At 44.8% G+C, this 10,363-nt stretch overlaps 1 protein-coding gene across 1 annotated transcript; it reads left to right on the top strand.

The window, feature by feature from the left end:
• Nucleotides 1-1,622: 1,622 nt before the first annotated feature.
• MAP6D1 (MAP6 domain containing 1) lies at nucleotides 1,623-10,020 on the top strand. Its single transcript, XM_063133238.1, has 3 exons — nucleotides 1,623-2,299; nucleotides 5,107-5,224; nucleotides 9,595-10,020. Exons 1-3 carry the CDS (start codon nucleotides 1,641-1,643, stop codon nucleotides 9,670-9,672), a joined length of 855 nt encoding a protein of 284 aa, XP_062989308.1. The 5' UTR covers nucleotides 1,623-1,640; the 3' UTR covers nucleotides 9,673-10,020.
• Nucleotides 10,021-10,363: the final 343 nt, after the last annotated feature.

Raw genomic sequence — 10,363 nt, 5'->3', positions numbered from 1 at the left:
AAAACAAAACCGGAGGTGTGCTTCTGTTTGCACAATGTTTCAAAACGTCTTCTGCCAGCTCTTGCACAACAGTTCATAGAACAGCACCGTTGTCAGAATTTCTTCTGCTTGCACATCTCTGGATTGGACTCAGTGTGATTGCCCTTTGTGTTTCATGATGTGAGTTTTTATTTGAAAATATCAAATAGCATTTTGATCAGGAATATCTACTTTTAAAATCAGACATGTATTTAATTAATGATATGCTCTGTAATTTTTCATTACTTGACTGAAACTAATCATATAAAGATCAATAACTTATGTTCTTGTTCATTATACAGTGGGGAAATTTAATTATTCAGTAGATTACTGTAACTGATTATGTCAGCTGGATCACAGTGTTACACTGTGCCATTTGGTATGATACTAGCAACTCCATCCCTTGCATGTTTATGTGGAAGTAAGACCTATGGTGCTCAGCGGAGCTTACTCCTAGGAAAGTGTGTATAGAATTGCAACCTTCATTCCAAACGACAACTCCCACCTTGAGGAATTGTTTGCTGTTTTGCACTGGAGGTTTTCTTTTCTCCATGATCCTTAAACAAAAATGCAGTATCTCATAAGCAACAAGCCATGTGAATTGTTACATGCAAAGTGTTAAAACATCAGCCGTGTGTGTGTGTGTGTGTGTGTGTGCGCGCGCGCGCATGCATGCATGGCCATGAGTTCTTACTGGGCAGAAGTTGCATACTTTGTTGCTTCCAAAATACACCTGTGTACTTGTAAATATTCTACTTGAATACAGCAAGCTAAGGAGAGCCTGCAGGAGGAGGAAATGCTGATCTCAGTGCTTTAGGAGTGGGTGTTTGTATAATTCCTGCAATCTGTGCGTATAGCTCTAGATTCCCTTGTGAAACCCGCGAATATTGCCACTGCTTTAGATGGAAAAAGGTACACTGCCTCTTCCTTATTTCCCCCTTTACTTTGATTCATGCTGGGTCAACCCTAGCATCTGATCATCTCTCTCTCTCTCTCTCTCTCCCCCCCCCCCCCCCCCGGCTGTCATTAGAACGCATTGGCCCATGTACTTCGGTATCATCAACTCTCTATGAGAAGCTCTTTAAAAGCCTGTAGTTAGGCATAATGACTGGGCTGGATGCAATGATGAGCGAGGCAAGCAGTGCAGGGTCTTTCCTAGAGAGAGGACAAGCGGTAGGATGGGACGGCAGAAAGCTCAGTGACTGGTGCTGTGTGTCACCCCACCCCACCCCGCCCCGCCGGCTCTCTTCTTCCTCCCCAACCCCATGCTTTTTGCATTCCTGGCAGATGCTGCAGCGTTAAGCTCCTTCTGTCAGCCCGAGGGCGGGGTGCGGGGGGAGTGATGGTGCACAGGGCCATCACGTGTTTGGCAGCCTACTAAAGAGGGGCTGATATTGACCAAACCGGGAGGAGGAAGAGGAGGAGGAGGTGGTGATCTTGACAAGCGACGGGGCGAGCTGGAAGCGTAACTGCGCGCGGGGGGAAGCCGCCTCTCTTGCTGCAGAACTCCCCTCCTCCTCCCGGTGAGAGAAGCCCCCCCCCGGTCCCTCCCGCCGCCGCCGCCGCTCCATCCCTCGGTCCCTGCGTCCTTGCATGGTGGTGCCGCCGCCGCCGCCGCCGTCATGGCTTGGCCCTGCATCAGCCGAGTGTGCTGCCTGGCGCGGTTCTGGAACCAGCTGGACAAGTCGGACCTGGCCGTGCCGCTCACCATCCACAATTACTCCGACATCGAAGAGCCGGCCGAGGAGTGGGCGGAGGCGGCCGGGGGCGGCGGGCCCCAGCAACCGCGCATCCCAACAGGTGGCAGCACCAGCGGCAGCCGGGCCCCGGCCCCGCCGCGGGCCTCCGCCGCCGCCGCCGCTCTGCCCGCGTCGGCGTCCGCCCCGTCGCTGCAGCAGCCGCCGCAGGAGGGCCTGGGGGTCGCCAAGAGGCCGTCGAAAAAGGCGAGCCATCGGCGCAAGGAGCCCTTCGCCGCAGAGACTCAGTACCAGCAGGATTTCCGCGCGTGGCCGGTGCAGAAGCGGGACGCCCTGCCCTGGGTCGGCGAGGGCAGGCGGGGGGAGCCCCCGGGAGCGCCCCCCGCCTCTGCCGCCCCCGCCCCCGCCGCCGCCGCCGCGGGAGGCTCCTCCGCCACCGCTGCCCACGCCGGCCCGATCCCGGGGGCCTCCCACGTGTACGTGCTGCCGGCGGCCGGCCAGGAGGTAGGCAGCAAGTACGGCGGCTTTAAACAGGTGTGGCCGTCCTCCCCGCCGCCAGGCGTCCCTAAGACCACTTCCTACAGGTAGGTGACGAATGGAAACCGCCTCCGCCAGGCGCGCTTCTCTCGGCAGGGCTTCGCGCGGGTCAGTAGAACAGCCCTGGAAAAGCAAGGATAAAGGAGGATGGTGTCTCTGAGCATGTGCAGAGCGCATCCCCCCCCCCACTTGCCGACGGGGGTAACTGCATACATCACGTTTGTGTGTGCCTGCACTTTTGTGCTGGCATTTGGTAGGTTAGGAATTCTGTGTTATCCTTCCTATAGTCATTTATTGATTTCTTCTGACATTTATATGCCACCTCCCCCCCCTTGCAAGAAAGCGTAGGCAGCTTACATGGACCTCCCCGTCTCCAGTTTATTATACATGTATATCCCGTTTATCTAGTACATTTATTATAACCCGCTTTTTCTCAAAGGAACCCAAGGTGGTGTTTACAGTCCCCCACTCATTATATTCGCACAACAACGATGAGGTGTAGGTGAGACCTGGCCCACGGTCACCCAGTGAGCTGGGTGAGGATTTGAAGCTGAGTCTCTCTAGTCCTAGACCAATCACTCTAACCACTAGGCTACATTAGCAGCTGCCATGTGCATGTGCTCGAAAGGCGGGACCCCCTGTAGCATCTCAACGCATTTTCCCACAGCAACACTGATGTGTGAGATCTCTGTGCAGGTACCCCCTCTCCCTCCCACGCTCTCCAATACCAAAGTGCTTTCTATGTAGGCAAAGCTTTATTTACGAAATAGCCCAGGTCACCACAATCTAATTTGGGATCCGGGTAGGGGTGGTAAGGATTTCCAGGTCCCAGCAGTCTGATATCCAGACAGGCTTCAGCCATGGCGCCTCTCATAGAAACAATATGCTTTCCCAGCAACGTTAGAAGATTTGCCCAGCGTCGCCCCACTCCATTAGGGTGACCATATGAAAATGAGGACAGGGTTCCTGTATCTTTATCAGTTGTATTGAAAAGGGAATTTCAGCAGGTGCTGCAACCATACAAATGACACCTGCTGAAATTCCCTTTTCAATACAACTGTTAAAGATGCAGGAGCCCTATCTTCATAGTCTACGCTCCATAGTCCTAGTCCTCAAACTTCCCACAAAATAACTGTTACAAGCTTTGATTTAAAGCAAAACAGTTAAAAGGGAAATAGAATGACACATTCCATGACAGCCTTCCCTGATGCTCTCCAGATGATTCAGACTACAGCATTCCCCAAACATTCCTGATGTTTTGGGCTACAACTCCCAATATTCCTGAACATCAGCCAGGTTAGCTAGGGCTGATGGGGATTGAAGTCCAAAACAGCTGGAAGGCACCAGCTTGGGAAAGGCTGTTCCAGGAGAATTAAGAGTGCAATCCTGTACATGTCTACTCAGAAGTAAATCCTTGGCTTACTCCTAGGAAAGTGGTCCTACCTTTCATATACTGTACACTATAATGAGAAAGCAAATAGCAGAAAATGTTATTTCTTCTTTCCCAATCTTTTCTCAGGGAAGCCCCTCTCCTCCACCACCATCCCAGTGTGAGAAATCCCAAGCATGGTGGATTCTTTGCATGACTCCTGCCACCCTGTTAAGTTCTGTGGATCACAAGCCCTTCTTGCTATAGACAAGCCATGCTTCAAACAGGATTGTTCTCCCCCAGCTGATATGATCAGCAGTGGCTTTCCCAAATCCTGGCTTCATCCACCCCACCCCTCCTGTCCTTTAGACTGGCTCATTAGTTGTCCTTTTCCTTCCCTAGCAATATCCTAGATTACTTAGCCCCCTGGAAATCTTGCTGTCAAAAACAAAAACAGGGTAGGGGGAAGCACACACACGCCACCAAACTCATTTTAATTTGTTTTTAATCTTGGCTCAGCTTGTTCCAAGATGGGGCAGCTGTTCTGTACACAGCATGATTTTGTATGCAGCCCCAAAACATCATAGGGTGTATCTGGTACATTGATTCTGCTATCTACTGAAATCTAATTCAAGGGACTTTATTGAAATAGCAACAGTTTCCAGTTATTATCAAGGACAAGGGAAGGGCAATGCATTTCCCGGGGACAGAGGATGTCTGTAAGTGTAACACCACCAAAGAAGTGGGCAGATTTTTTAATTTCTAATCTGAAATCCATATATAATGCAGTTCTGTCAGAGTTGCATCCATCTCTCTTTTTGTGCTGGTTTCAGAGTATCACAATCTACTTATATTCCCTATTAACTTTATTTTAGTCCTGGGTAGATGAAGGAGGAATATAATTTTAAAAATGAATTTAACATATATGTAATAGTAGGTTTATAACAGGAGCACCTATCCTGATATGAACCTACCCATACACTACGATTTTCACCTGAGGCCCTTCTCCAAGTGCCTTCTCAGAGGGAGGTTTGGAGGATGCCAAGAAGGGAGACGGTCTTCTCAGTGGTGGCCCCCAATTGTGGAATGCTCCCCTCAGTAAGGTTCACCTGGCGCCAACTTTGTTATCATTCTAGCACCAGGTTAAGACTTTCTTCTGCTCCCAGGCATTTGATAGCATATGATAACATTTTTTAATGCGTCTTGGGTTTTTTATTGATGATTGTGCAGAATTATTTTAGATTTTTGTACGCAGATAGTTTCATGTTATTATATTTCTTGGGTTTTAATATTTATAAGCTGCCCAGAGATTGGGCAGGTATAGAAACGTAATAAACAAAATGAAAATGAAATCTATATTTGCAGTTTGCCATTTACAATATGATAAGCAAGCAGTCCAAACTTTCCTTCTGTCCTTCAAAGCAGCAGTGTCAGCTCATTGTACCATGTTAGACACCTTGCTTTCACGTTGCAAACTCATTTTAGGCGTGAGTATCGTCCATGGACTGGGGCAAAACGATCAAGGCCCACAAAGACAACACAAGGTTTCGTGATTCCAGAGGATCACTTTGTGCAAGAATCTAGCTACAAAGCAGACTTTAAGGTAAATGTACTTCACAAAGCCTTTGAAATGGAAAAGTTTGTGAATGTGAGTAGGCACAGTCCAGAAACTACAGTGAGAACGATGCTTCACATTTCAAAGGAGTAACTGTCTTAGCAAAAAGACAGGTGCTCTGATTCAGCAAGAGAGATCTCATGTGGATGCCAGTAGATGTGCACCCAGCCTGATGGGTGCTTGCTTGGCTCTCCCTTATTTGAAGTGAATCAGGGTCAGAACCTGAGACCTTGAAGATGCATAGCACAGTCCTATGCATGTCTACTTAGAAGTAAGTCCCACTGAGTTCAGTGGGGCTTACTCCCAGGTAGGTTGGTATAGGATTGCAGCCTAATTGTTTTGTTGCAGCGTTTGTTTTTATGCACAGTCAGTCAGTCAAGTTTATTGATGCACAAGCCAAAGACGGCATCTTAAAAAGAAAGCAAATACAAACTGGCATCCCACACAATTTGTACAGAATTCCCATAAGCACCAAACATTGTAAAATAGTACATATCTAAAAATATGATTTAAAATTCACTAGATTGGTGCCCTAAAGGCATAATCCATTGGGCTTTAATTCTGCTTGCTATGAGGGCAAATGAGGCTATACAGCTCATAATCCCCAAGTCCTTTAAATGTAATTTTGGCTATAATGGGCATGGAACTATTTTTTTTCCAGAATAGGCGAAAGCCATCTCATTCTAATATCTGGAAAATCCTCAGTATCTCCAGAATCACAGATACCCTGGCAGCACTCAAGACTAATCTCCTGGTAATGACCTTCAACCACCTTTATAGGCATTGATTTGTATCTTAATGCGGAAAAAGCCAACCTCAGGGTGATAAATTAATTTAGCCAGGTAGCTCTCTGTTTAAAAATCCTCCTTGAAGCGGTTATATCAAGGAGAGCTTCTAATGAGTTAAATAGCAGCCAGGTCCTATTTCCTTTTAATGTTCTCCGGTTTGTTTTTAATCAAGGGTTTTACAATTACAAACCTCTGGCAACTAAATCAACCTGAGGTAAGAGAGGATACAAGATTAAGACGGCTATTTTGTGCACTCTTTCCTGAGAGTAAGCCCTATTGAACCCAGAAGGGCTCGTATCCGAGTTTACGTGCATAGGATTGGGCTGTGCATCTCTAACTGCAGAAATCCACAGATTGTGCAGATGTTTTTGCTTTTCTAGCTTGATCAAGGAAACAGAGATCTTTGGGTTTCATAAGAGATATCTTAAGGCAGTGAGCTGCTTTGCATGACATGCTGCACATCACCATGGGTTATTTAACACACAAGGAAGGAGCTGTGGTGCCGGTGGGCACAATTTTACATATGCAGCCCCCAATTGGGAGTTGCGGCGTGTCATCCAAACCTGGCCAGTGAGGGTTAAATGAGGGTTAAACAACCTGCACATAACCCTCAGCTTGTTGTAAGGTTATGCGAAGGGTTTTTAAGCCTCACATAAGCCCCAATGGCTGGTTTTGGATGGCCCCCCCCCCCGCCAATCAAGAGTTGCATAGTCAGAATGGCAGGTGGCATGCTCTGTGGATCCTCAAAGGTTAATTAACCTATAAAGGGCTGTCATGTCATGTGAACCAGCTACACCCCTGCAATAATTGAGATCTGATTTCCTTCTGTCCGTAAGGAACTTAGGAATTGCTGGCCTTTCCGTAATTCGGTGTCATAAGAGCTCTGCTGGATCAGACTAAAGGCCTATCTAGTCCAGCATTCTGTTCCCACAGTGGCTAATCAGATACTTACGGGAAGCCCATAAGCAGGACAAGAGCGCAATAGCACCCTCCCACTCATGTTCTACAGCAACTGGTATTGAGAGGCATACTGCCTCTGATACTGGAGGTACCATATAGTCAACATGACTAATAACCATGGCTACTAGGAGGAGGGCTTTCTCCGCTGTGGCACCCCGGTTGTAGAATGAGCTCCCCAGAGAGGTCTGCCTGGCGCCTACACTGTACTCCTTTCGTCGCCAGCTAAAGACCTTTTTATTCACTCAGTATTTTAACACTTAATTTTAACTTCAATTTAAATTTTACTGTTTTAACTCTGTATTTTAATCTTATATCAATTTTGCTGCGTGGTTTTATCCTGGTTGTGCTTTTTATACTGCATTTTGTATTTGTGCTTTTAACCTGTTGGTTGTTTTATCATGGTTTTAATTTTTGTGAACCGCCCAGAGAGCTTCGGCTATTGGGCGGTATAAAAATGTAATAAATAAATAAATAAATACCATTTATAACCTTAGCTACAGTGACCACAAAACTTATATCCATTAGTTCTGGATTGTAAGCCTATGTGGCAGGGCCTTGCTATTTACTGTTTTACTCTGTACAGCACCATGTACATTGATGGTGCTATATAAATAAATAAATAAATAAATAATAATAATAATAATAATAATAATAATAATAATAATAATTAATAAGCATGATCTGAGGTATAAGAAACCCTGAACCTGACCCCAGTTGTTGTCTGGAGGACACATAAGATGGAAAGGGGTTATCAGCCAATTAGTCTTTAATGGTACAATCCTATGCATGTTTAGACGGAAAAAAAGTTCTACAAAATGTCAAACCATGGCTGGCTGGTGGATGCTGGGAGTTGAAGGACTTTTTTCTGTCTAAACATGCATAGGATTGCATCCTAAAAGCCACAGGACTGTCTGGTCACAATTCAGTGCCATTTGACACAATTAAGTGCCATTGATTTCTGTGTCATTTAAATGTGCATGAATGGGCACTGAATTGTGGCTTTTGTGTTTTTTAAAATCAGAACAGAAATATATTGTGTATTCTATTTATTTATTTAAAACATTTATATCCCGCCCTATATCAATAAGATCTCAGGGCGGCGTACAGATAAAAGCATACAGTATAAAACAGTAAATATACACAGCTAAAAACAAATTAGACCATAAACCAAGTTAAAACAATATATAATTTAAAAACAGTTAAAACAACGTGCCAACTTAGTGAATTCAACCATTAAAAGCTTTGTTAAAAGGCCATGATTTTAAACAGTTCACATATAAAAAACTCGGAAGGTTTGTTGTCCAAATGGGTATTAATTCAGAGCTTGAGAGAAGGAATTTCTTCCTTCCATCAGTTTAATGTTGCTAACCACATATAGTGAAATTCTAGCGTATAGTGAAATTCTATTCTGAGAATTTACCATACGTTTAAATTCTCAGCCGTGATGTAAATATAATCGTGTGCATATGATCAACTGTCATGTGTATATAAGGAGCTGGGATAGGAGATATTTTGGGGAAAAGGGTCTCTCAGGTTTTGAGAAACTTTACTTCCAATTCTACCCTATCACCATCTATCAATAAAAAAACCTTTTCCTTCAGGGAGGAATCTGAGGAAGAATAAACTCTGCAATTCTAAACATGGTAAGAGGTTTAAGGGATTCTGTCCTTCACTTTTCACTTCATGCATGTCAAACAGAAAGGTCACAATCAGTTCAAATATACTCATTTGCCCATGGTGCAGCTGAAAATAGCTCCCCTATGTTGGCCACCCATATGCAGGGAATAGTGAGGACTTTCAGACGGGGTGGTGGGTGGAGAATCATGTTTCCTTACTGTGGCTGTCTTCCTGGTTCTCTTCCATGTTTGAAACAAGCAAAATTATAGGGACAAGAGAGCAGCAACCACATGGCCTGTACATTTCAATGGGACAACGCCCTCTAGTGGGCATTTTATAGCACAACCTCCCCTGCACACGGCAGGGAATCCTGACAAACCTGACATATCTCAGAAGAATCGGGTTTTCTGAGGTTTATTGTGGGGACTGGCAAGCCGAAGGTGGAGTAGGGCATGCGTGTCTACAATGTTTAATAAATAAATGAATAAAAATAATGTCCTTTATGATTGAGTATTCAATAAATGTTCGCCTATAAATTTTTTTAAAAAATGACCTGGGTGCACACCCTAACAAAATACCCTGCACACGACTATGGACAAATTATTATTTATTACATTTATATACAGCCCCATAGCTGAAGCTCTCTGGGTGGTTTTCAAAAGTTAAAAACAGTGAACATTAAAAACAAACATACAAAATTTAAAACCATAAAAAGCATAAAATACAAACAAAACCAGACCATACCCATTTAAAATGCCTATCCCTACAGTGCATGTATGCTGTTCTGTTATTAGGGCTGAAGGGTGTCCATAGCATCGGGCTGCAAACATGGGGGACTCTGAACAGTAAAAATAACCACACACCTGGAATATTTTAGAGCATAGAGAATAACTTGGTAGTATTAATTGGAAGGGTAACTGGTGGCCACACCTTTTGTGTGTGTGTGCATGCAATAACAGGCCTAATCTGTGCCTTCTCCTTCACTTTTTCCAGATCCCAGAAGCGAAGGCTAAGTTTTCTCCAAACCCTTCTGCCGTTTTCCAGGCGCCGTCTCGCATCCTCAACGTATGAATGCCCATTTCCCATCCAGGCAGCTTGAATGTTAAAGTTGTGAACATGTACAGCTATGCAACTTTCATGAGTGGTGTTGAGATAAGTGCAAGGATGATTAAAAGCAGCTACAGTAATTTTCAGAATTTATGCATCTATCATGAACATGTAAATTGTAAAGCACTTGAGTTGGAGATGGCATAATATACTGGGGAGAATGACCTACTTTAATAGAAAGAGGCTTGATAGAATTACTGGCTGGGCTGGATTCACATTGAAGATATTGACATCAGTCAGCAAAAGGCAGCATTTAAAACAAGTTCACAGGGGACTGGGTAAGGGGTATAGCAAACTTCCCTTTCCCCAATATTATTTTCCAGCCACTTTGACAAGAGGTCAGTAGAAGAGACTCTGGATAGCTTTTGAACCTTGCCTTTTAAATCTGGGAATCAGTCTTGAAACATCTCTTATGTTGTTGCAGGGACTTTGATATCCCCTTGCTGAGTGTCATTCAAGGTATTCTTGACCAGTTTATCCTAGAACATGGTGCTTCACACAAATGCTGACTGGACTTTGGAGGGTTCTGGAAAAATACACGCACACCCACCCACCCTCCGAACAGAAGCAATACTTTATCTTCCAGAGGCCCCTCAGCTCTTACTGCAATTAAATACACCCCAGATTTTGTTTATGTCCTGGAACTCTTTGGAAG

The sequence above is a fragment of the Elgaria multicarinata genome, chromosome 8, assembly GCF_023053635.1.
Source record: "Elgaria multicarinata webbii isolate HBS135686 ecotype San Diego chromosome 8, rElgMul1.1.pri, whole genome shotgun sequence".
NCBI classification, from domain to species: Eukaryota; Metazoa; Chordata; class Lepidosauria; order Squamata; family Anguidae; genus Elgaria; species Elgaria multicarinata.
This window is presented reverse-complemented; position numbering and strand designations above follow the sequence as displayed.

What these genes read in the sequence shown, in the direction of transcription:
- MAP6D1 (XM_063133238.1), top strand. Translation starts at nt 1,641, where the DNA reads ATGGCTTGGCCCTGCATCAGCCGAGTGTGCTGCCTGGCGCGGTTCTGG. An exon ending in CCTAAGACCACTTCCTACAG is followed by an intron (nt 2,300 to 5,106) that starts GTAGGTGACGAA and finishes AACTCATTTTAG; the next exon opens with GCGTGAGTATCGTCCATGGA. An exon ending in GCTACAAAGCAGACTTTAAG is followed by an intron (nt 5,225 to 9,594) that starts GTAAATGTACTT and finishes CACTTTTTCCAG; the next exon opens with ATCCCAGAAGCGAAGGCTAA.